Source organism: Colius striatus, chromosome 2 (assembly GCF_028858725.1).
Source record: "Colius striatus isolate bColStr4 chromosome 2, bColStr4.1.hap1, whole genome shotgun sequence".
NCBI classification, from domain to species: Eukaryota; Metazoa; Chordata; class Aves; order Coliiformes; family Coliidae; genus Colius; species Colius striatus.
The window spans coordinates 69,307,273-69,333,737 of record NC_084760.1 but is presented as its reverse complement, the minus strand read 5'-3'; the positions used below and the strand labels follow the sequence as shown (position 1 = coordinate 69,333,737).

At 48.1% G+C, this 26,465-nt stretch overlaps 1 protein-coding gene across 1 annotated transcript in view; it reads right to left on the bottom strand.

Annotated features, from left to right (window-relative positions):
• Window positions 1–45: 45 nt before the first annotated feature.
• The window catches only part of LOC104553903 (solute carrier family 35 member F3), a 63,465-nt gene continuing 37,045 nt past the window's right edge, over window positions 46–26,465 (bottom strand). The window contains exons 3-7 of the mRNA XM_061989762.1: window positions 11,315–11,534; window positions 5,625–5,750; window positions 3,398–3,590; window positions 2,299–2,388; window positions 46–1,500 (exon numbers count right to left, since the gene is read on the bottom strand). Coding sequence (XP_061845746.1) covers window positions 1,256–1,500; window positions 2,299–2,388; window positions 3,398–3,590; window positions 5,625–5,750; window positions 11,315–11,534 — 874 coding nt within the window. The 3' untranslated portion in view covers window positions 46–1,255. The remainder of the gene's footprint in view (window positions 1,501–2,298; window positions 2,389–3,397; window positions 3,591–5,624; window positions 5,751–11,314; window positions 11,535–26,465) is intronic.

Below are 26,465 nucleotides of genomic sequence, written 5' to 3'. Positions count from 1 at the left end.
AGCCTTCCTCCCAACCCCCCCCCCCCCCCTTTTTACATAGCATGTGATCTATCACAGATAGAAATTTAATGGCGAACCAAAATCGCGTAAGTAAACATCCTGGTGCTTACAAGTTTCATAAAAAGTGTTACATTTGATGTAAATATCTTACATTTTTAACTCTTAACACTCACAATTATGGAGTAAAAGCAACTGGTGATTCACCCCCTTAGTCCGTGCTCTCAGACTGTACGTCAGCCACCACGCTCTTGCCAGCCCCTTTGGTCATTGATCACTTTTGGCCACACCGTCCCACCCATGACCAAGACTTGCCCTTCCTCACGCTGGTGTTAACCAAGAGCAGCTCCACATGGGCTTAAAACTCGTGCAAGTCAGACGAGAATTGGATCTCCTCCATGCAAGCTTGCAGCCCCCCCAGGCCACACAGAAGCCACGGCACCTATGTGGGGAGCATGACCTGATGTGGGTGGGAGTTTGGGTTCCCTCAGGGCCGCCAGCCTGAGCCCTGCCACTGCAAGTGCCTCGTGACAGGACCTGGTTCTGCGTGGATAAAGACAAGAGTTCTGTAGAAGGCACTGGATTTCTCTTGCATGATTTTAAACGTGGACTACAGTCATGTGCAGAATAAGGAGATTGGGGCTCTAGACTGCTTTCTCTCTAGTGCTTCAGTGCAAGCATTTTTAGCGCTTGAATTCGCTCCTGGTTGCAGCGCAACATGCGCTCTTCTGTGTAGAGTGATTTCCAAACCTCCTTCCTTCTACTCTTCCCTCCAATCTTCCCATCCCTGAAAAGATTCCCTTTTTGTTCCTTGAAAACTTTCAGAGTACAGCTCTAGTCAAAAATAAATGTGTGATGTAGCATAGCGTTTGTTTCTTTTAAATCACAGTGTGCAATGCATCATCCGGTACCTAATGCTCAAAATGTCTGCCCTGCTTTTCATGAAAATCATTCTTTAAAATAAGCTATGCAAATATATTTTTACTATATATTACATTCATTTAAAAAGAGAGAGAGGTTCTTGGTTTGCAGTTTTGTTGGTTTCTTGTTGTTTTTTTTTTTTTTCAGTGTACTACTTAAGTGAAAGGTCTGATGTGAAAAAAAGTACAAGCAAACTGGACATGCCAAGACTCGATGCCTTAGATGGTGATCATATCAAAACTGTACAGGTATGTACACCGTGTTGGACAGGTGTGCTTCTTCCCAAGAAAAGACCTCATATTTAAGGTTAACCACAAAGTTTTGGTAAAAAGAGCATTTAATGAGCAAAGGAGGACATGGAAGGGCGAGTTCTCCGGCTTTTGTTAGGCAGTCCTGAAGCAACGTCTCCATTCCCTTCGGGGATTTCCTCCTTCTTCCGGACTTTGAGGCGCGTGAGGAGTTTTATTACCCAGACATCCCACTCCTCTGGCAAGAGCAACAGGAGGAAGCCCAGGCCAATAATGATGATGGCGATTACCCGGACGCTGTTGAAGACAATTTCGCTCGTGTAGTGATCGACAACTGTGCAGGACATTGAACGGGTGTTATTAAGTGGGATGAAGCATTAGGGCAGTATCCCCTTCCCCCCTTCTCACCTTCTCAGCACTGAAGGCTGGCTGTGGCAGGAGAACATGGCCATGGAGGTGATGGTGGCAGAGAGACCACCCTTCCTGCTGGTTTACAGCAGGGTATGGCCCCTTCAGATCAGGCCGAGCCGGCCTGTGGGCTCGGGGTGCCAGAGGGCCGTGGTTGTTGCCTGCAGCAGCACCATCTCCCCCGCTGACCAACAGCACGAGAACTCCCACTGAGGTCCTGGTACACAGAACAGGGAGCATTTCCCTTCCCTGGCACAGCAGCTCCTTTTGATAAATTTCAGAAAACTGACAGATAAATATACCAAGCTGTGCCCAAAATGGAATTGTCCAGTACTCTTGAGAAACACCTGCAATGTTATTTACCAAGGCAAGCAGAATTACTAGTACATATTTGCTCTAAAATATGAGCAATTTTATTTGCTTCTATTTGGTGTTAATTCTGCCTTGAAGAAATCATTAAAGATTGATTTCTACTTCACCCCTGAGTTTTCATCCTAGCCCAGAGACAAGTGACTTCTAATCTACATTGTTTGTCAGTATATCCAGGCTTCTTCAGGCAGTACATATTTAACACATAAAGTGTACATTTTTAATCAGTGGCATCTCCGTAAGTCTTTGAGAGGAGATTGCAGAACACATCTAATCAAGCTTTTATTCTTGTTGTGTGTTTGAAAGGCCACAGATGTAATGTACTCACTGAGATGCAAAAGGCAGGAAATCTTACCTGCATTCACTGGGACACTCAGTACAATTCCAAGAGAAATCAAGGTGGGGTAGGTAATAGCGATCCCAAAATTTAGTAGAATATTGAATGCTGAAGGAGAAAAAGAAAACACCTTTTATTACAGTGAATCTAGGGAGAGGCAACATCACTTGAAATATTGGTGCTTTATTACTCCCCCTGTATATTGTTCCAATAGAACATATTTGAACACACGGAGCGTATTAACTCTTGTTGTTATTCCTGGAAGATGGCTGTGAACAACCGTCTGTGTGCTGTGTGTACCTACACATTGCATACCCAGCAACTGCTTGCCAAGTCTTGCACTACTTGCTTACACACACCTTCCACTGAATCCACTGGTAAGGAAAGTGGAGGTACTTCCAGAGTCAAGCATTGTGACTGTTCAGAAGCTGGAACTCAAGACAGGGATGGAGAAGGACTACTTCCAGTAGAAAACAAAAGGAATGTTTTAGGACATGTGATGCCATCATCCAGTTTAGGGACCAACTGTGGCAGCAGAGTCAATGCACCTAGTTTAACAGGGAACAACATCATATTTCTGATGGCAATGAATGATCTGAGCTGAGAGTTGGCATTCTTCCCTAGCTAGGTTCCCTTGCTGGTGCAGCAGTGGCAGCAGATGAGAGGAGTGCCACTGGCCAAATGCCCATTAGCACCATGCAATGCTACTTTTTCAGGTTTCCTGCTCTTTAGAAATAGCAATGAGCTGTTGGTGAAGTTAGCAGAAGTGCCAGAGGCTAGTCTGGCCTGCCCTGCTTACAGGTGAGCCCAGGCTGTGCCCTGCCACAACCCAGGCAAGTGACACAATTCCCAAGCAGAACTTAGGCCAAGCTTTACAGTTTAGTCTCGCAGCACCTTCTCATGAGGGTCCCAGCATTTTGGCTTGGCAATAACAGCAGGAGCAAGGTCTACATTGCTGCCTAAGAGTGGGCCCTCTGCATGGCTTCTCAATCTAATAATTAGGTTAAGAAAAAGGGAAAACAGCTCCAATGTGTCAGAAGTGTGGAGCTTCCCCCAGTGGCCAGTTACTGGCACCCTCCTCCACCCCAAGCAGTGTGAGAGCATCCTGTGTACTCACTCAATAAGAGGATCGAAAATCCGCAGAGGTTTCCCCAAGGAACAATGTCAAAAGAGCTCCAGTACTCCACTTTGGTAAAATAAAGGATGACAGGAATACAGGTAACGAAGAGGACGTTGAAGACAGCTAACACAGACAGGAATAAGGCAGCTTCTCCAAATTTAGCACTGCCCAAAAGAAGTTTGAATAAAACCTACAAGAGGAAAACACATGGTTTTAACTTTCTTGCACCGCTCCTCTGGAGGGCTGGTGTCCTGGCTTCAGTGGCTCCCAGCATCCTGGCCAGTGGTGGGGACCAAGGGCTGGGTGCCCAGCAGTGCCAGTCAGCACCTCTGTGTGGTGCTTGCCAGGCTCTTGAGATGGCAGCTCATGAAGCTGTGGAGAGCAGTTTATGTGCCCTGGCCATCCCCCTCCTGGCACCTCCAGAGCACAGGCAAGGGCAGCTGCCAAATGAGCCCACGTGGGAGGAGGACTCAGTGCCTTTGGCCATGCACCTCCTGAAAGGGAAAGTCACTCACTCTAGTCTAGACCCTTTGGTCTTTTTTTCTGCACTCTCCCTTCAGGAAGACCTCTGGAAAAATCGACATTAAAAGCAGAAGATTTGGTGGAGGAGAGTAGTGGGAGGAGAGGAAGCAACGGGTGAGGTCTGGCTGCATCACTGGTCCAGCCCTTGAGCTGCCACCCAGGGAGTGCTGCAGTGGTGAGGAAGCACAGTGCTGCCTGGCTGTCCTCACCCCCCATCCTGTGTGCCCCACAGCCTGCCTGTCCCTGCCTCCCAACGCCAGGCCACTGGGCCACTGCTCCTTGGGACCTTGTCCCAGAAGGCAGAGAGCACAGCAACAGCCCTGCAGCCCCAGATGCAGCCTGGCTATTGGAGACTGCAGGGAGGGATTTAAGAGCTTTGGTTTGCTAGTGGGAGAAGGGCTAAGGAGAGAGGAAATGAGGGATGTAAGCAGCCCATTCAGAGTGCAAATGAGTCTGGTCTGCATTAGTCTTCCCCTGCAGAACTGCAGAGGATCTGGTGGATCCTGTGGGCTTTGGGTACAGCTTTCCTCTGCCACAGGCTGCCAACCAGGAGAGCTGATCAACTCTGACTTACTGGTTTGTGCTGGGATGGCAAGGCCCCTCGCCACTGTCAGCTGCCTCTTCCCTTTGTCTGCCTAGAGCCCTGTAGGGCTGCTGTGATTGTGGGGCTGCTGCCCACTTCCAACCTCTTGCAGCCTTCACTAACCCGCTGCTGCACTGCATAATGGAGCAAAATGTCCTGAGAGTCACTTGCTCCTCATTTGCCACCCAAGGACAGCGTGTTGCCCTGGGGCAGGAAGGCAGTTTGAGGTGGTTCTGCTATACATCGGGCAGCTTCTCTGCCCGCAGATCTGCCTGTCTCTTTGGCATGCACAACCCATGGAGACCACAAGCCAGGCTGTGGAAAGTAAATACAGAGGAGCAGCAACAAAGGCAGAGCAGCATTCACTTGCAGAAGCAGCGGCATAGCTCCATCTGTCCTCACACACGGGCACACTGCAGAGTGACATCTTGATGAGATGGCCAGCATCACCTCCCCATGCTAGGACCTCCGTGAGAGGGGCACAAGCTAGGCTATCGCCTTGGATAACCCTGCCTGCCCACAGATGACTCAAGAGCCATGGTGTCTCCTTGGGTCTGGAGGGCCACAGCTCTGGTTTTGCAAGGAAATTCTCCTTTGGAGGAAAGAGCTGTATGAACTTCATGACCTCCCCTTATGCAAGACAGGCTGATCAGAAAAAAGTGAGCAGAAAGCATTGCAGCACAGCAACACTGAGGGATGCAGACAGATGCTTCTCAGTGTGGTGAGTCTTGCTTCTGTTAAGGCTCCAGGGCTTGCCTGGCCAATTTTTGCGGAGAACTGGTAGGGTGCAATTCATTAGACCAGATGGAGATGTCAACACCTCATCCCAGCCCACACATCTGAGTTGGGGGTGTGATCTGCACACTGCATGTGCCTCCTGTGGGCATTAGAGAAGACTCTTCCCAGGAGAAAGGAGTTTTTATCCTAAGTGAGGGCAGACATTAAAGCAAGTGAACACCTGAATGCAGTGTTGCAGAGTCAGTGTGTTTATGGCAGAGCTCCACAAAGGGCACATGGCACTGAATTGCCTGAAGGTTTGCAAGTAAGAAGGAACAGTGAAAGTGAGTGACAAGAGTGACTGGCATCTTTCTAGGGGGGGAAAGGTCCAGGTGTGCTTACCTTGTAGAGAGCAGACATTGAGGCAGAGCCCACCACCAGGGCTATCCCAATTACAGAGTGGCTGTGAAACCCATCAGCATACGTCATCATAACTATCCCTGCAATGGCAAATATAGCAGCCACGATCTGGTTGGAGACAAAGAAAGCAAGCAACAAAGCGTTACTGGACAACTCCCAACACAGAAAAACATGAGAACAGCTTTAAATGAGAGGGCAGTATGTCTGCATCATCTGCTGATGTAGAAAACTAATCGCAAGCCCAGGTTGGTGAGAAGCCACTGAGCCACTGCTGCCTCCCCTCACTGCTTCCCTGGCTGCAGGGAGGCTGCAGGCAGAGCTGTGAAGGAGCAGCGGCCTTGGGGAGAGTGCCAGACTGCAGGGCCCAGTGCCTCCAACTGAGCTGAACTGAGGATTTCATCTCTGCCACTGAGCATCCCCCTCTGTGGGTCTCTGCAGCCTGTGTGTGACAGTAATACACAAGTAGTAATTGCCTCGGCACTTGCAAGAAAGCCTCTGAGTCCTGTAAAGGTTTTGAAGGAAAATGTGTTTTGAAATAAACAGGGGAGTAAAACTAACACAACTACTTTCCTGTTCAGATATGTCATTTTAGAGATTCGAGAGGTTGCGCCAGACAGTCAAACACAGCAATGCCTGAGGGAGGGCATCCAGAAGGAGGTGGTGTGCACAGAGGCCTGCTTCAGCAGGGTCAGCAAGAGGCTCCTGGCTTCTCTAGGACTCTCCAGACAGATACTTCAAGCCTCTCCAGGTGCTAATTCTGGGATGAAAAGGGTTTTCTGCATGCTCCATGCTTCCTAGCTCTGCAGGGGTGTAAGAAACACCCTGCTCAGATCACATCCCTTTTGGCTGCAGTCATGGTGGTGCTTCTAAGATCACTGAGATAAATGAGTTTATTTTGACCCAAAGTTAGCGCAGTACCAGTCACCTGTCCCCTCTCCAGACTGGGCTTTCAAGCCTCGTCCACAGGCTACAGATGCCTACACATCCAAGAACAACAGCCTTCTCTCACTTTTCCCATCCACCACCATTGATGCTAAGGCTGCTGGGGGGAAAGCCTGTGTGCCAAGCTCTGCTGCCTGAACAGTGAGCTGCAGTGGGTGAGGGGGACTCCTTTACAGGCTGCATGTTCTCATCCTGGCAGCACCAGCAGACTCTTCCTTGGGTTGAGCTGAGGCTGGTGCCAGGGAGCACCTATAAAGCTTCTACAGACCATCACCCAGCAGATCCCTCCTGCACGCTGTCATCACCATCTCCAATTTCCTCTAACAGAAAAAAAGCACCATTTTTGCAAACCAAAGGGCATCAATTGCTCCCAAGGTGTTGCTGTAGAACAGCAGGGTGATGTAAGGGTAGAGAAAAACCCATGTCAGCAGAAGTTGACACTGCCTGGGAAACACAGCTGCATTCCAACACAAAGGCGCTTGAGTCTAGAAAGTGCTGGACTGCTGTTGGAGATGCTGCAGGAACACAGCTCTGTCAGGCTGGGGAGGGCCAGGGTCTCCCCCAGCTGCTCAGCCCAGGTAAGGGGCAGTAGGTTCTGAAGATGTTGATTGATGACCTGATCAGAGTGGAGCTCGGGGCAAACTGCAAAGGCTGTCTGTGCACGCTGCAGATTCGGAGAGGTTCAGACACAGCTTGCAGCCCCATTGGCATTTGATGTCTCCAGGCACAGCTGTGGAGCATCATTTATAAAGCAAAGTTTGGTGGTGATGGGACTGGGCCCTGCAGTCCTGGACAGGGTCATTCTTAAGGCAAGGAGAGAAAAACCCCTGCTGCATGGCTCTATAGCAGTGGAGGACTGTTTCAGATAGGCAGGACTGAAGGACCTCAGCAGTTCTCAGCAGTTCTGTCATGTCTGCATGCTGCTAGTGCTTGTCAAATAAAAATTCAGACACTCTTGCATGGCTTCAGAGGTGCAAGGAAAAAGCCTCACATGGGGCAGGTGTGGAACAACAAAAAGGAGGTTTGTCTTCACCCAACATACATGTCAGCCATATATGTGCTTTGCTGTTGCACACTGTGGACGTAAAAAGTTTCCAAGGATAAATTCAGGTAAGAAAAGAAAAAAATCAATCAAGGGCTATTAACTGTAGGAACATCACTTCCATCTCAGGAAGTCCTTGAGCCTTAAATTGCTGGAGGCTGGAAAGTCTCATGAGGAAATAATATCATTATAGGCTTTTCCTGGTTAGATATATTTTTCTGGGTGCCCACTACAGGCAACTGCTGGAGCCAGGCTCCTGGGACAGGCACACCTTTGCTCTGACTCAGTATGGCTCTTTGTAGAGTGGCAAAAGCTCAGCCTTATGGCAACTCCAACCCACACCACACGTGCTACAGAGCAGAAGGGAAGATGCAGCGTTTCCTGCAGCATCTGCTCCTGTGTCCGTGTCGGGGCCTGGTGCACTCCAGGAGGCTGTGTCTCTGCCTGGCTGGAAAGGAAGAATACGATTTGGGATGTGTTACTATCCTTATGGCCATGGCCCGCTGGCAGGTGTGCTTTATAATCATGTGCACAGGAGGTACTTGCAAGCGACGATTCTCTTGGATTCTGAGCTGGTTTATTCATGAAGGAAGATACCAAAGTCCAACATCAAAGCAAATAAGTGCAGCCTGCAAACAGTTTTGCTGGGGTAGAAGTCCGTGCCTCTCCTGTCAAGCGTGTTACCAGTGTCAGAGGAGCCTTGGCCTCACCTGTCAATGTGCAGCCATGTCATTCCAGCCTGCTGAGTCAGCGGGCCATTAGCAGCAGGGATAGGCCACCTGCACCCTGCCAGGCCATAGCCACCAGCATCTCAGTACTGCAGGGCTTCCAGAGGGGCTCCCACAGCTTCATCACACACACAGCTTCATCACACATGTCTGTCCTCTGAAAGCAACACAGCAGCTTGCAGATCAGTTGGACACACTGTGCTCTGGGTACAGGGAGGGAAAAAGGGTCTTCTCTGGTGTCTCAGAACAGGGACATCCCAATGTGCAGCCAGAGTTTTGCTGTGGCACTATCCACTGCCACACTGCCATGGGGATGAAGAGGGAGTGTGGGACGGGTCTTGCTTGCCACAGAGCAAGGCACTGTCCAAAGCACTGTCTCCATGTCAGCTTCATCTGTCACATATCTCCTCAAGGTCTGCTTCTAAAAGGGTCAGCAGCTCTGACACACCATGGCCCCAAAGGACCAGGGCTGTGCCGTGTGCTGGTTCACAGTCTCTCAGTCACTCCTGAAGAAACATCAGCAGCTGTCCCTCCTCCTGGTTCCCAGTCCCAGGAAGAGAGTCTTGTGTTGGGGTTCATCCTGAGGCTACCTTCAGCATGCCAGGCAGTGCCACTCTCACTGCTGGTTGCTTCTCATGTGAGCTGCTTAGCAGAGGGAGAAAAATGTATCTCGCTGACAGACTTCATGCCCTGTCCCTCTGCAGACAGGCATGTCCCCAGCACTTCCCCTATGCCACATGAAGCTGGGGGCAGGACTGCTATGCTCTCACATACCCTGAAAGCCCATGGGGGCAGGCACCTCCTCACTCACATTTTGTCACATCAGGATGCCACATCTGCCCAAAGTAAATAGCTCAGTTCTCTTGTGAGTCCCTTTCCCCCTGTGCCCAGGCCCCTTGGTGGCCTGTCACCATGATGGGAGATAGCCACGTTCCTCCTTGGCCATGGACATGGCTTCTCAGGAAGCCTTAGCCTGCTACCCCTTTAGACAGTGCCAGATGCCACAGTGAGGGGCTGTGATGCATGGCAGGAGTATCCCATGGCCCCCATCACCCTGGCCCCCTACTCTGCATCTCTGCCTCCTTGCCGCTGGTTTTTGAATGAGTCAGCCGTTCCCAAGGCAGGGCTGATAAGAAACAAAGGACAGCTGCACATGGCTGAGACAACATGGCTTGGGTCTGCTTCTCTGTTCTCTCCACTCCTTCTGTCCCTTTGCAAAGCAGGGGATCCAGAGAAGGATTAGTCCCCCAGTGCCTCTCACCGGCCATTGCACAAGGCCTAGCCTGGCCAGAAAGCTGCTGGAGAGGGCCTAACCACCCTGGCTCTTCACACACAATCGTGCACTTGGGAAAGCACAAGAAACATCTATGCCCTGGCCTATGCATGCTTTTGCAGGTATCCCTACACACAGGTCATCTTCTTTCCCCCTAGATTCCAGCCATATCTGGTGGTGAGAGATGGCATGTGCAGACCAAGGAGTAAGCTGCATGTCAGCCCTCATCACACCTCCTGTCCTGCATCCCACCAGTACTGCTGCCAGGAGTACCACAGGACAGCTGCACACCACAGACAGGAGTATTATTATTTCCTTTTATCAAAATGGTCAGCATGTCCAGCTAGGAGCATGGTGACACTTCCCTGCTTCCAGGATCATTTCAGGATAACCTTGCTTCTCTACTCATAAAGCTCAGCTGGTTCATTTTCAGGGTACAGCTACCTGGACAGGCGGGTGGGCAAGTGCAGACACCAGCTGGGCAGGCTGGTCTTTTGGCAGGTACATTTTGCAACGATTCTCAGAGCCGCTTCTTGGCTGCCACTGTCACAATCCTGGCCAAGCGCTCCTGCAGCAGAGTATCACTTCCCAAAAAAGTTAACTCATGACTGCTCCACGCAGCAAGGGCTAGCCACCTCTTCTGAGCACTGAAAGCATTGCCTGTGTGTGTGAGCAGATAGCTCTTCAAACGGTGCGTGGAAAATAGATACTACTACCATTATTGCTATTAATAAGTGCTTGCTAGTTTCCTTGCAGTTACTCCTGGCCCTGGCTCTGCTGCCAGAGGACACTATGTGCAGAGGGCTGTCAGAATGGCTGCAGGGTTCATAGGGAGCCGTGGGGTTTTCTGACAGCATCCCATGCACGTAGCTCAGTTGCCACTGCAGAGCAGGTGTTCACGTGGGGTGTACAGCCAAGGGTATAAGCGCAGAACAGCCCAGAGGGAGTGAGCCTGCTGCTTCACTGCCTGTCATGCTGCCTGGCCAGCTGCAAGTCTCTGTGAGCCAGTGTGATGCCCATCTCCAACAGCAACACACACTTTTTGGCCAGCAAGTGCACCTCTCCCCTCCTCTCCTCTCCTCTCCTCTCCTCTCCTCTCCTCTCCTCTCCTCTCCTCTCCTCTCCTCTCCTCTCCTCTCCTCTCCTCTCCTCTCCTCTCCTCTCCTCTCCTCTCCTCTCCTCTCCTCTCCTGCTGCTGACTGACATGAATGCATAGGATAACCATGCCACCCTGCAAGCCTGCTGTCACAAATAGAAAGGCGAGGGCCTCATTAAAGTCACAGATTAGGATGATAAATGTATTGCATGCAGCTGGGGCTTGCAGGAATGTGCAGTTAGAAACAACTAGGTGTGGCGCCACAGCCTGGGAATGGTCACCCAGAAGGGGCCAGCAAAGGCTGTCACACATCCATAGCAGCGTGGAGAGAGCAGCTCCCCTTTGTGCCATACTCTGCAGCAAGTTACCTCTTTTCTGCAGGAAAATGCACAAACGGACCAGGCTTGGGGGGCTGGGGCTCCAAGGGCCCAGGAGTGCTGGTCTGGCTGCAGAGATGGATGTGATCCCACTCTGCACATGTTTCTGCGCTCGCTTGGCCATCTGCATGGGGAACTGCTCGACCTGGCTGGCAAAGGGGAAAGGCAGAAGGGTGAGGGAGAAGAAGGAGAACAGAGATAAGGAGTCACTTACCCTCACTCCCATGAACCTGTCCCTCAGAACGATCCATGAAAGCAAGAACACAAAAGCTTTGTTGCAGCAGAACAACACGGAGACATCCGTAGTGTTTATTTTCTTTATTGCATGTAAGTAAAGGTAGTTTGTGAGTGTCCAAAGAACACCAAAGGGTGCTGCCTTGGTAAAAAACACCTTCAAAGTCAAGCCATTGTCTCCAAAAAATCGGCAGCACTCCCTAAAACAAGGAGAGAAAGGCAGCATTACTACACAAGCCAATCACAGTCTGCAAGAAGCACACCGGTTTCTTTTCTTTCTTGCTCCTCTTCCTTTGAGGAAAAGAGGAGCACACACCTTAAAGAGGGTAAGAAAAAAAAGCTTCAGCATCTGCTGCAACTGCCAGCACCTGCACAGGGTATGAACAGGTGGGGGGCTGTGAACATGGGAGGGGTGGCAAAGAAAGAGTGAGGAGAGAGGAGAAACCAGGAGGTGAAATCTTACTCTTGTCATGAGTGCCTTCATAGTGAGCATCCTGAAACAGCACATGGTCATCCTACTCCTTTGGCTCTTGTGGGCAGCAAGTGGCCAAAGGGCCATGTCTGGCAACAAAGGCCCTGCTCATGCTGCAGCCACTGGACAAAAATGCCCTCCTGTGATCTGCTACACCAGTGGAAGCTGCAGCAGTGCCAGGGGCTGCCAGCCAGGCTGCCTGCATGGCAGGGCAGCGGCCTGCAAGGTTGAGGGTGCAGGCTGAAGCCTGCTGAAGTGTTGCATGAGCTATGCTGCCTTTGCTTGCTTTCAAACCTGCAGAACCTCTCAGGCCCTCAAGTACTCTCTCATGAGGCACTCTGACAAAATTTGAGCCTTGCTCTGGCATGAATCAGGACCCTGTGATGTGTTTCCCTCTTTGGGAGTCTCTTCTTGCTGGTCTATGCAATAAAGCTTCCTTTTAGCTGTTTTGGCTTGTTTCACCAAGTCTGAATTGCTTCTTGTAGGCTGGCTCCAGCTTCCAAAGGAAACCATCTTATGGCAGAGGTTTCCCCACCCAGGCTGGGGTTGTAAAGAAGCATCTCCCCAGGGCTGTGGAGTACACTACCAGATGTGTGCCCGTGTGCACAGAAAACACCATCACCCAAAATGGGTCCACTGCTGAACTACGGCCTACTTGTGAGGGTGGCAAACAGGTTAGATGGCTTTCTTGGACCTGGCATCTTCAGTAAAGTCTGAGGAGCTTTAGGAGGAATGTGGTATGTTTCTTGTGCCAGGATAACTATATAACCATGCAGTAATTCCCTTGCAATTAGTTATATCCTCAGATGTGCTACTGCTTATCGGGGAAAAGGACTTTTCCTTGGTTCCATAACACAGCTTGCAAAGCTGTGCCAGGAGGCGTTTGATGAAGAGAGTTGCCAGTGAATAAAGGTTATGAGAAGCAAGACAGGACTGTGATATAAACTACACTGTAATCCACACAGAACTACAGGTTGGAAGGGACCTTGAAAGATCATCTAGTCCATATCCCCCTGCCAGAGCGGGCCACCTAGAGTAGGTCACACAGGAACTTGCCCAGGTGGGTTTTGAATGCTTCCAGAGAAGGAAACTGAGCAACCTGTCTGGGCAGCCTGTTCCAGTGCTCCATCACCCTCACACTGAATACATTTTTCCTTATGTTTCTTTGGAATCTCTTATGTTTCAGCTTGTACCCATTGCCCCTTGTCCTATCATTGGCCATCACTGAGAAGAGCCTGGCTCCATCCTCCTGACACCCACCCAGGGGACACAATCAGTCCATAAAAAACAATCTTCACCTTTAAATTCTGACAGAACATTTTGGGCACAGTTGCTTTCACTGCCCAGTGATTTCAGTTTTGCCACATGGGTACATTGTACTCAGCAACCATACTGATGTTTTATGGATACTCTGGCAAAAAAAACAGGGCTTGTGTCCTGTGGTGCTTCAGGCATGCCTGACTGCATGAGGAGAACCTGCCTATGAATATTTTAACAAGCTCATCTGCTAATGAAAAAGCTACTTTTTAAGAAGAACAGAGCCCACCCTATCTGGAGGGCAATCTAAAATAATTCAGTGCCCTTTGGAACCCAGCTCAGTGCTGTGGAGCCTCATGTGAGGCTTGATCCCAAGTCTCTCAAAGGCCTAGGACAGACAAGGAACTGAGGTCAGTTCCTTGAGGTTTTACAGGACAGACTCCTGCACATCTACCTGCCCAGGGCAGGACATAGAGTCCTTTGCTCACATTGGAGCAAGCTGGTGGCCTCTGGGTTAGTGAGGAGATGGCATTGGGTATCTCCTTCTGGGGCATGTGTGCAGTGGTGGTGGAAGAGCTCTTGGGGAAGTATATCTCTCTGGCAGGACCACCACTAGCCGCCCCCCCCCCAGGCTTTAACTGCCAGCATCCCAGCTCTCTCATTTCCAGGATAAAACACAACTTCTGCCTCAGTTTATTCAGGCTTCGGTGAACCAGTCCTGCTGCACAGGTAGCTCTAGCTCCTCTGTTGTGAAGAGGAAGGGTTACCAGCTGCCTGGAGGCTGCAGACTCTTCTCTGTTGGGTTCTTCTCTGGGACTAAATCCCTGCTGTTTGCTAACGTGGACAGAGGTGGCAGGGGTGCGCTTTGCAAAGCAAGCAAGCAGGGATCCTGTAGAGAGGTGCTCCCTCGTGCTCCTGCTGCCTGCTTTTGGAATAAGTTCCCAGAGCCGAGAGGGGCTGTTGAGATGAGCACACACAGACAGCTCTGTTGGTCACAGACCTCTGCAGGCTCTTTCCCATCACTCACAAGAGTGGGCACTGCTGCTCATCAGCCCTCAGACTTGCTGGGCAGCTTTTAAAGACCTTCTGGGACTTTGAGTAAGGCCAATGGCCAGACGGGCCATGGGATAACACTGATGTAAAACTTAGGGGCCAAGGCCGTGCTGAGTGTGGCTCCCACTGGGCAGGGAAGCCATCCTGCAGAGCCATCCTGCTGAGGTGATCTCTCCTCAGCTCAGTGTAATCTTCCATGCCAGGAGTAAATTCCTACAACTGCCGGGCTGTTTCCAGATAAGGTGGCAGCAGACAGCAAGGAGCTTTGATGTTGCAGGGTATAATGCCATACTTTTCAGATAAACTAGCTTTCTGCACTATTCTCCTCGATTCTGCTGTCATGAGCTAGATCTCCATTGCAATCACAACAGTTGGTTAAGAAAATGAATGCAAGGCATTAGCTAAGGCAACAGCAAAGGTAAGACTGGAATGGAAACGTCAAAGGAAAGACACTGGAAGGGAACTGTATTAGCTTAACCAGCACAGAAGCAATAAAGCAAAGCTTGCCCCCACTCAGAAGTGTCCTGTCCATGTTCACAGACATCTGAAGGCTCATAACTGAACAAAAGGAAGGATTACACTGCTGGGAGAAGGTCTACAAGTGAGCTGAGAGAGAACTGCAGCCTGGCACACACGGGCGTTGGGGAGTGTTTCAGGAGGAACGTAATGCAGTGGATGTGCTCTGTGGGGCTGCTGTGGGGGCTGCTTGCCCCAGTCAGCAGCACTGCCGTTGCTCAGGGGAATGGGAGGGTGCTGGTGAGAAAGAGGGGCAGGCACGTGGCCCGGCTGCTCTCCTCTGCCTCAGGATGTCAACTGGGATGGGTGCTGTAAAGCTCATAAAGCCCATCTGGGAGTGGAAATGGCCGCCTGGCTTTCAGGGCATCCTCTACATGGGAAAATAGCGCTGGGGAGAAACAGAAACCTGCTTGTAGGTATAAAATAAAGCAGTGGGCACCACATGGCACAACTGAACTCACTTTGCTGCTGCTGTTGTGGCACAAGCCATCTGCAGTAACAGCTCCCAAACAGGGCTTAGCACGTCCTGACTAGCATAGAGGCCAGCCCTGGATATATCCTGGATAGAGGCCAGTCCTCTATCCCAAATGGGGGTTCTGGTTCCTTGCCGCTTGTCACAGGGTGCCCTGATAACTTGACCTGATAGAAATGTGTACTGTAACTTGGGAACAGCATGTAGCTGCTACAGCACTATGGGAACTGTACTGGGATGAAGATACTACAGAAAAACCTAAAGCATAGACATCTTACTGTTTGTATTTTTACTCTAAACTATTTGCTGGTTTCTTAATCTTTCATGTGCTACTTCTTGTTTTTCCTCACAATCTTTTAAGTGTGTATCTTCATTAACCCAGCAAATGACAAATTAGCTCTGCCCCATTAGACACGTCTCCAGCACAACACTAGCAAAGTACCTTCGTCACTGGAACCAAGCATCCCCAGTGAAGCAAATCAGAAGTTGCCAGTGTTGCATGCCAAGTAAGAGTTAATCATATTGAAAGCAGGTGTTGCAGTCAAATAAAACTTGCAAATAAAATATTACAGTAAATCTCTTTTTTCCCCCACTGAGCTCACAAGTACATGTTTAACCACTATTCACGTTCCACTGCCTGTTTTGTCTTTACCCATTGCTAGGTAGCCAGAATGTTTCTCCGCTGCTTTGAACCTCATGCAAATGAATGTGTAAAAATCTGCCACAACCGGGAAGAATGCTTTTTGCCTCCATTTTCCAAAACAAAAATAATCTCACCCATGAAGAGGAAAGGTAGACAGAACCAGAAAAAGCACACACAGGAGTATCCTCTGGGCCAGGTATTTGGTCTTTTGATACTCACCACAGAACAAACCTATGCCAGAAAGGTTAATATGACATTGAAGCTACTATTACATCTTTAGGAAAGATGCAGCAAAGTGGAAAATATATGGGAGCAATACACATCCTACAGGAATACTTTGCACAAGCCCTTATTTCTCCTTTCCACACTGTTATCTTTTGTTATCATTTTCTCAGTGTCTCAGTGTTCCTACTAGATCCTTCTCCTCCAAAGCAGGTTTGGATATGCTGTTGCTCCTAGTGACTGATATTTTTTCTTTATAGGCTGTGCTTCTTTCTTTGACCTTGCAAGGTCTGTACCTGCAAATTGAATTTGGCTAAATTGCTCTTAATTTTCAGCAGAGTGAGCATCACCTCCCTGGAGCATAGCAAAGCTGCCACCACTGCAGTGAATCTGGCCTCTTGATTAGAGATTGGCAGGCAAAACATGTTTTGCTAATCCCCGCACCAACGTGCAGTTAACAGTTGTACACTTTCTGCTTACTGTATGAAAAAGAGAGACATGGACTAAAATGTCACGCCATGTCTTCTGGGGGGACTTGCCAGTCAGTTGCAGTACGCAAAAGCTAAGAAGACAGATGAGGTGCCCTGGCTGTTAATAGAAGGGAAGCAAATTAAAACCAGGATTAATGTTTCCCCTTGGAAAAAAAATTAATAAAAACTTTCTCTTAATTCATCCTGTTAGGGCTACAGCATTCCTCCTTGTGCATTATGCTCACAAATGGAGATAGGCAGAAGACTGCATTTCTCCCAAATGCTCTCTAGGAACATATATGACGTGTTTCCCAGAAAATTATGCCTCTGCTTTCCTCTTTCTTGAGCCCCGAATGACAATCATTACAAAATGAGCCTCTGAGGTAGGTAGATTTCAAAGCAGTGCAGTAAAGCGCTCATGAAATCCATTTTACAGATGTGTAAGCTAGGGCACAGAGAGGTAAAGTCCTTGGGTGCTTGAAAGAGGCAGGATGAGGGCTGCTTGTAGGCCGCACCTTTGGACAGCTGCGGATTTGCTTTTCACGCATGTTTATTTTCTAGCCAGCTCCTGTTCCCTATCAAGACAGTCCCCAAGAGCCTTTTTCCTGAGTCATTGCAGGTTCACATGCCAGCAGAACAGTTGCTCGGATGCTCCTATGGTGCGTCCCAGATCATAAAACGCTGCGAATAAATCTGCCAGCCTCAGCACTTTGCAGAGTTGCCTGGGATTCATAGAAACATTGAATTCCTGCAATGGCTTTTATTGCCTTGTCAGTCTGAGGCTCCTACAATGCCACCCATATACCTCTGCCTCCATCTTTCCTCCTGTGCATTTGGAGCAGCTCAGTTAAGCTGCTTCCCAGTGCTTGGAGGCCACAAACTCCTCCTCGGCTTCCACGGGGCAGAGATTTGAGACCTGGGCTGCCTGCTGAGGCATGCTGTGGCCCATGGACAGGGCTCCTCAGAGATGCCCTGTACTTGACCCTGCTGGGGACTGAACTAGGGCTGCAGAGCCTGTCCTTTAGGTCTATCCTTATACCCTGCCTGACGGGAGACTGCAGTCTGGCAGATAGCATCAGCCCAAGTGACAGCACTAGTTTCTGGACTTGGAGGTAAAGGGTGTCCCTTTTTCCCCTGGAAAATAGCTGGCATGCTGCAAGTGTCTCTTTAATTAATACTGCCCACAGTAATGGCTGGCTGTGGGGTACTATAAAGCTTTTAGTGAGTGATTCATCTGTGATTCATCATGATCAGGCATTTTTCCTTTACCAGTTCTGTGCCTGAGAAGAGCTGAAGAAATGCTTGGCTACCACCAGAAAATCTCAAGCTTGGAGCATTCTGCCCTAAGAAAGGACAAGATAGCAAGTGCAGCCTGTCATAAAAGCACCATTTTGGCATCCAATTTCACAGGGAAAAGTCTCTTTTTAAATTGATTGCTCCCATCTTCAGGGTTAGGTCAATTTGAGAGCACGTCTACATGGCAAGAAAGTCAAGCAGCAGGTCACTCCCAGCCTGTGCTATGCTGTGCTGTGCCACACTGGCACACTGCTTCCAGACCACTAGTGAGCCACAGTCCAGGCCGAGCACATCGGCTCACGGCTGCCAGTAAGGATTCCATCCCTCCCTGGCATGTCCTCGTACAGATCCACCTTCCATGCTGCCTTTCTGTGTGCCTGGAGCCCACGCTGAAAAGCAGAGGGGGTTGCAGGGCTGACCTCCAGCCCCTAGAGCCCAGCTGTGGGAAGGTGGCAGAGGGCAGCTGTTGTTAGCATGGGAGGTTTAGGGCTGGATATGGCCTCACAGTCGCTGGTATCAAACCATCTGTGAAGGGACAACACTGCTGGTGGAGGTTTCCCCACAAGTGGAAATGGTTTTGATGTTTCCTTCCTTTAGCACAGTTCAGTAGCACAGCATGATGATCCATCAGTGTAAAATTCACTTAAACTCATGGGACATCAGATTTTGGAGAAGAGAGGTGGGAGATGGGGCAGTGCTACCCATGGCCTGCTCCAAGTATTTGGGGGCTTCCTTGTGAGGGATTGCAGAGTAGCAGGTCCTTCTATGACCTCAACAACTCATCCCATCCTTGCTGAAACTCGTGAGCTCCAGGTGATGGTGTCTGCAAGGAGCTCTGTGTCTGTTCTGACCTTCCAGGAGCGGCTGACAGCAACCTTGTGGAGGGAGTCTGGAGGACTGCAGTGGGGGCAAACCTAAAAATCACATCCCCTTCCCACTCCCTGTGCTCCCACAGAGCCCCTTGCAGACCTTCTTCCTGCAAGAGGGAACGCAGGCAAACCACAACCACAGCCTGCTCCTGAGCTTGCAGCAGGGAGAAAAGCAAGCACCTGGCCAGAGAACACCAAACCTTGGAACTAAGAAAGGATGGAGAAGTTCCTGGAGTCAGGTACCCATGCCTGCTTTCCTCAGCTCTGTGGATGAATTCATGCAGGGTCAGTACAGAGAGAAAGACCTGAACCAAAGCTTAAAGCAACTGGTAGATCTGGGGCTTGTGACCAAACCTACCTGACTATACAAACTGAAAAATAAATGTCCAAGGGATTGAGCAGTTTCTCAGAAATGAATGTTATCTAAAATAGTCTAGTTGCTTGTTAATGCCCATTGTCCCATGCATATTTTTCTGTAAGTGTGTTACTAATTGCAAGAAATGACCATAGAAATCAATTCAGTGTCTGGCTGTCACTTTTACATGTCTATGTCTGCTGTTGAGCATTACTTGTTTCTACATGCAATTTGGGACTGATGTTCTGCCTTTAAACTTCTATCCATTCTGGGAGTTTCCAGCTCATTTGCAAAAAAACTCATTTTGATTAAGTAATGAGAAAATTATCTGTTCTTAAATGAAACAAAAAAATCTCCAGGCTGATCTTTCTTCCCTGAACTATAGAGAGAGCAGCAATTGGTTTTGCTCAGCACTGTACATGTGCCAAACTAGGCATTTGCACAATAAATGGTCCCAGGAAATGCTTAGCCACGGATTTACATAATACACCAGAATGGCTCCAAAAGAAGCAAATAATACAAATCTTACAAACCACCTGAATACACATGTCCAAGACAAGCTTTAGCACACACTCAGAAGCCTTAACGAGAGACTGTTTAACATTAAAACAAAAAGTTTAAAAGAACAAGATTAAACCACAGGGAAGATTCACGTACTGTAAACTGCCTCAGCAAAACACTGGGTTGAGAGTCTCGGGCTGCAGAAGCACAGTAAAAAGTCTGCAGCTTTCCCTGTGGGATGGTCCTCCAGCCCACAGTTTGCTGTGCCATGGGGCATGAAATCTGTTCATTCTGCTTCCATCCATTTCCAGTGAAGAGCAGCAGTCCTAGGATACAGTCTATATCTTTTAAATTCATGACTGCAACAAAGGCTGCAGGAGGTGGTTTGCATTAGGATGAATATTTCATTTATTTTTTGCAACTAAACACACTGAAGAACTTTGCATCTAGGTTATTTGTTGCGGGAGAGTTGTTGTTGTGCTCCCTACTCCTGATGGGAAATGAGGGAAAGTGTTAAGGAGAAGGTAAAGCTGAGCATTGCTGATCCTTTAGGGAAGAGCACTGTCTGTGGCAGTGTGAGCTGACATTGCAACAGATTTCCCACACAGTCACATCTGTCCATAAGCACCAGAGTGAGCTGAGCTCCCCCTGGGATGTGCTACCACAGTGACCAGATGGTCCCTCCAAAGTCTCCCTTCACCTTGCTGCATGAGGCAGGCTGGCACCTGTGGGTCTTCCATCAGGCCAGACGGGACATGCCATTTTAGAAAATGCAGCAAGTACTGCTGGCAAGAAGCAGCCTTTAGTGTGACAACATGCACTCAGCAATCAGCTGAAATTATCACATGGTGCGTTATTCAACACTTTCTGCCTTTACACCTTAAAGATACCCAGAGCCTGCATTGCTTTATACTCCTCTTGATAATCAGCATTACACAATTAACATATAGTATGGTTGCTACATGTAAGCTCCAAACACCCAAAGATCAGCCAGACATGGCAATGAGCTCTTTATGTTTCATGGAGCAGCTGGTTACTGAGCCCATGAGGAGATGCAGTCATTGACTTGGTCTGGTGTAGCATGCACGACTGGCCTTACATTTAAGTCAGTGGCCAGGAGGTACTTGGTGTGGATATTTCCCTTCTGTGGCAGCAGAGGCTGAAGCTGGAAGGGGCTGCAAGGGCAATGAAAGCTTCACAGGTGCCTGGGGATTATCGGTGTGCCCACAAAGAGGGTTGGTTCCTGCTGTGTTTAGGGGTAGGGCTGGAGGACAAGTGAGAGGAAGCTGGCCCATTTGAACATCTGAGTGAGGGAGGGAAGTTACATCAGGACTGGTGTCATGCCTGAATGAAGTAAAGGACTGTCAGCTCTGACAGCACCATGTAAAGCCACATGCAGACAGGGCAAGGCAGAGTGTGGCAGTGAGCTGTATCAAAGCTCAGAATCATAGAATCATATAATTGTTTTGGTTGGAAAAGACCTTTAAGATCATCAAGTCCAGCCACTTACCTAACACTGCCAAGTCCATCACTAAACCATGTCCCTCAGCACCTCATCTATGCATCTTTTAAATATCTCCACGGCTGGGGACTCCACCCTCTCCCTGGGAAGCCTGTTTGTGTGTCTACCAACCCTCTCAGTGAAGAATCTAAATTCCTAATCTCCAATCTAAACCTCCCCTGGTGCAACCTGAGGCCATTTCCTCTTGTTCTGTCGGTCATTACTTGAGACAAGAGACCGACTTCCACTGCACTACAACATCTTCCTTACAGCACTGTGGAGCAAAGTGACCAAAACGAACAGCAGCAAGTTGCCAGACTATTTACTCAAGAACTGAAAAAAGCCCAACAATGAAACAGTGAATTCCTAACAACGCTCTGCAACTTTGCCCTTAAAACTGTCTTTCTGCCCAAAGCAAATATCACACCAGCTACTTCAATCCAATTAACATTGTGATTGTGGCTGGACATCCATTCTGAAAATGACCATTGTTGGACTCCACTGCATCACCAGTTCATTCAGGAGCACTGAGAAGAGGAAAGGCCCGATCCAAGGCACACGTTGGCATGGTCTGGGCATTGCTGCTGCTTGCGAGTATTTGCAGCCCAGTGGAATGGCTGGTGAGCAGGTGCCCTGGCGCCCTGACTCCAGCAGGATCTTTACTGCTTATACCATGTCCCTAATGACTGCCATCTTCAAAACCAGAATACTGACTGCTTGGAGTATCAGAGTGCTAATGGATTCAGACTTTGCTGAGTATCTCCCGCTGCACCAGGTGGCCCAGGGCTGCCTGTGTTCCCAAGGGTACTGCTCTCCTGGAGGTTCTTGCTCCTCACTTTTATCACATGCATACAAAATTTGTAAATCCCTTAGTGCTCAGCTCTACAGACACTCTATGCTGCTGCTGCTGCTCCAGGTGCCCTGTGGCCTGTAGGGAAAGCCTCTCTCTTCTGTGAGCACAGCTTTTCCCTGGACTGGCCAGGGGCCTGCACCCCAGCTTTTGGGAATGGCACCCCAGGTGTCAAAGCTGCTTCAGAGCCCCTTTCCTTGCCCAGCACAGCTAGCTGCTGTGCTGAGGAGCAGGGTCTGTGTCCAGGATAGCCTGGGAGATGCACCAGTACTGAAGTCACACCTAACATGTTCTGCATGGCCTAGATTATCGGATGAACATGTTGGCCTAATGTTGGCCTTTAAAAGCTGAATTAATAGAATTTGTTTTTTAAAAACCCTTAAACCACAAACTCACATTTGTATTTAACGTTACCTAAGCAGATTAGATAAATCCCTGCAGGTTGCAGCAGTTTGGAGAGGCACCTCCAGCAATGTTACAACACTTCAGTTACTGAAAAGATGCAAAGTCTCCCAGGGAAAACACCAGAAAGGGTGCTGTAAGGCTGAATTGTAGGCCCATGGTGATACTCTATTAGAAATTCCCAGTGTGAGCTTGGCCAGTCCCTCCTCAGCTCAGCAGTGGGGTGCAAGGGTAGAGGCTTGCTGTTATTTCCCAGGGCTGTGCTGAGGTAAATTCAGTCAAGCATTTCTGCGGCATTCCATGTGTGGTGAGGGACAGCATATACAAACTAAAGCAGAGAAAACATAAACATTAGGCTCTCAAGGCTTTCACTGCCGGAGTCAACATTGTCACTGCTCTCTGTCATCACCCAAAATTTCCATTGACGTCAGTGGACGTTCTGGGTGAAAAGGCCCGTAGAGTCTGAACTGTACAGCAATCGCTTGCGGATATCTTAAGCTTGGCCTGATGTGATTTATATCCGGCCTGTACTCTTCAGCTGTGACTTGAACCACTTGCTACTTTTTTGGAATAGTCAAAATGAAACTTTGAGGAGAAGCTGGCTATCTTTCCTCCTGTGAAATGGATTTTTGTAGTGGTTGGTGCAGGCAGAGAAAAAAGCATGCAAGAATAAGATGCTTTTCTAATAGCTGTTATTTTGGCCTCTGGAAATGGCAGGGATGGGGTGGGGTTAGGCCGTGCTGATGGCCCTTCTCTCTGGCGATAACAGCCTTAGGCCATTGGTTTAAACCACTGGCTTTTTAAATCCTCATGCCATAGCAGCATCGCACTGTAACACAGAAAATGAGCCAAATAAACCAACTTCATAGCCTAAGTAACTAATTGTTCAGCACTCTGACAGGATACTGGGACAGCTGGGAACAGGAAGGCATGTGAGTCAAGAGATACCAAAAAGAGACATCGTCAACTTGGCAACTAGTCAATGAAAAGTAAGTAAGTTATACAAAAAGGAAAGCCTAGAGCTCACTGACATAACAGAGATGCTGACATTTACGATGCAAAAACTGCCCCTAGATGCATTAAGTAAACCGGGATATAGAAAGGAAATAATCTTTTCTAAATAGTTGTATTTGTGGTCATTTTTAGATTACCTTGAATCAACAACATCTGAATCTTTTCTGTTTGAAGTCTGTTTGCCTTTTTAATTGCACTGCTGATGTCCATTTAACACAAAACCAGAGCACTCTCTGCCTTGTACTCCCTTATGCTCTCTCCTTCAGCAACGTCATCCCAATCCCACACACAGCAGCAGAGCAGGGAAGGGAGTGAGTCCTGAAAGGCCCATGGAAGTGGAGTGAGGAGTTCTCAAGACGCTGTGATGACATCTGCCCTCATCCCAGAGCCTGATTTAACATCATTCTCCAGAGCACAGCGATCTTTGAAAAGCAGCATCTGAGAGACTGAGAAACTCGGCAGTCTTAGATGACATGATGCAAAGGAATACAGCTGATGAGTTTGGTGCCAAAAGGGCGCTGTTATAAAATACAATGTACAGCACTTCTGAGAGTCATATTCCCAAACAGCTTTACTTGTTTTGACCTTTGTCCCAATAGGCTAATCCTTCAGAAAATGCTCTAGAACATGTTGCTGTTGCCGGCTGCATTAATTTTGTACAAGACCTTATTATAAATGGTAAAAACAGAGTGCTACGTAACACAAATTGAATGGCTTCTCTCTGCATTACTGGAACATTTAAGTCTCTCAAGTGGCATAAAATAACTGAGAATGGCTTGGAAATCAATTGCCTGTTGTCCAAGAGAAATACGTAATTTTTGGCTCCCCGTATAAGCACTTTGTTGGTTGAACAGTAAACAGGCAAAGTGAAAAATAACAAAAGATGGGATAGGACAGAAATGGAGCCATTGCAGCTGAAACTTCAAGAGGAAGTGGGAATTTGTGTGGTTTGGATCCTTGAGGACATGTTTTACAAAAGTTGGTCAAAAAGTTGAAAATGTATACTTTCATTTAATTTCCAGTGAAACAAAATGCTCACTCAACCAAAACAACAGCTTCTGAAGAAGAGCATAGGTTAAAAAAACTCACAAAAATACTGACAGAAGTTTTGAAATTTGGGTGAAATTTGCCTTTTTAATTCAAAACCAATATTAACCGAATCTATTGTGGAAAATAATGGAAGTAATCAAAATCAGCAGAAAATATTAGAAAAGAGTAGGCAAGAAGATACTGTAGCTGAAAGCTGGTTTTATTTTAATTTCCCATCTATGGATGCTCTTGGTTTCACCTTTCATCTATTTGGAACTTGATTTCTTTTAAAATTTCAAAATGTTTCCTGGATAATGTCTATTAATGACCCTTTATATTATCCCTTAAGAATTCTTCAGTGTGACTGCATAAAAGCCACTGCTGATCCAAGCTCTACAGCCAAGAAAGAACTGTATCTTGAAGCAGAGGAGCTTTCCCTCAATGGCCTTACAATATAGTTTAGAGTTATCTTCTTAAATAAGACCCACAGGATGAAATACTAAAAGAAACCATAAATCTGACTCTGCTAGAGAGACCATGCATGTGGCAGTTCAGAAGCGTTGTCTCTAAGGAACTTTTTCCTCCCTACTTTTCAGAGTTGGAAAGCAGTCTGTAAGATTATGAGCAGTATTACATGAGGATCCCATGTAAAAGCAAAACCATCTCTGAGGACTCTTCTCAAGACATAGAGTACAGAGCATCATCGTAATTTTCTTTCTGAGCATCAGAGCAGGTCCAGAGGATGGATGAAAGCCACCTTTGTCTACCAGTCTTCTTGCACTCTGAGGCCTTGGTATCTCTTAGTTCTTCTTTCAATTTCTTTTTTATGGCTATGGTTTGATTAGGCCACTCATTTTTACATGGTTCAGAAGCTGAGTCTCGGTTTCAGGTTCTATCATTCTGCAGACCAGGGGCTTTCCTCCTTTATATCCTCCAAAAAAAAAGAGGAGGACCACTGAGTTTCATGCTGGGTCCTGGCTCTAGAGTGGAAGCAGCTCCAGGGACATGTGCATCTCAGAAAGTTTACAGCACCTTCCATCAGCTCCTTGCAACTTCCCAGACACCCCAGGTGGAAAGCCCTTGGTGCTTCAGAATTCTGGAAGTCAGTAACCCTTGCCTCTTCTCCTCTGCTGTGAGCCAGCAGCCTCCCATTTCCAAAGGAGTTACAGCCCATTCTCTCCTTGAGCACTGTGCCATTTACATGGGAGAAAGAGCTACCTATAGGATGGGTATGCACAGGGTGTAAAAAAGCATCTCCAGAGATCTGCCATTATCAGCAATATGCTCATATGCATCTTCTCTGCGATGTGGCCACTGGACAGAGGACAGCTACAAAGGAGTCAATCAGACAGCAGCAGATGCAGATGGCCCCCCAACTGTGGTGGAATGACAAATCACAGCAGATCCTAATCTGCTGATGTTGATGTGAACTTGAGGTCTAGAAGTAGAAGAAATCAAGATTCAAAGAGCCACAGTGACCCCCTTCTGCAAGTTCTTACACTGGACGGATCGGGTCTTTACAACAGCTGTCAACTGCCAAGGCAATTATGCCTCACACTCATCTACATTCCAGAATGATGTAGCTTTATTTACCTCTGGTGTCCATTGGAAGTGTGGAGTGGCACATATGTGGATCAGACCTTGTGCCCCCACTGCTGGCTAATACAGTAGCCACATTTGGCATTTACTTTTCTTCCAGCTGCTGCCAAAGTTCTACTCTGGATTTTTCAGACACGATCCTCATTAGAAACAAAATAAGAACATAAATACCTAATGGGGTTATTAGCTCTCGATTGCTTCATTCAGAGTGAAGTAAAGCAGGCATGATATTAAAAAGAGCAGAGAAGATACACACAGGGAGAGAGAGAGATCAAATAGAAATGGATTCATTCTACAAGTAAACAAAGAGTTTATGGCACTGAAGTGATTACGCTGCTTAGAGGTTATAAGAAAATGAGATCTATTTGAAGTCCCTGGAAAGACAGAAAGGAGACCAGTGGTGAGCGAAACTGGAATTTGAAGGAGGCAGAATTTAAAGAGGTTTCAGATTTGCCACATATAAAATCCAGAGTCAAAGTTGAGATGGTGGAGCAAAACAGTGCTTGAGACTAAAGATTGCTGGAAGCTGTGAGTGCCCTTCTGAACAGGATGCTAGCCATTACTGTCTCTGTGTTTCAATGGGATTATGCAGCTGTTCTTCAGAGGCCAG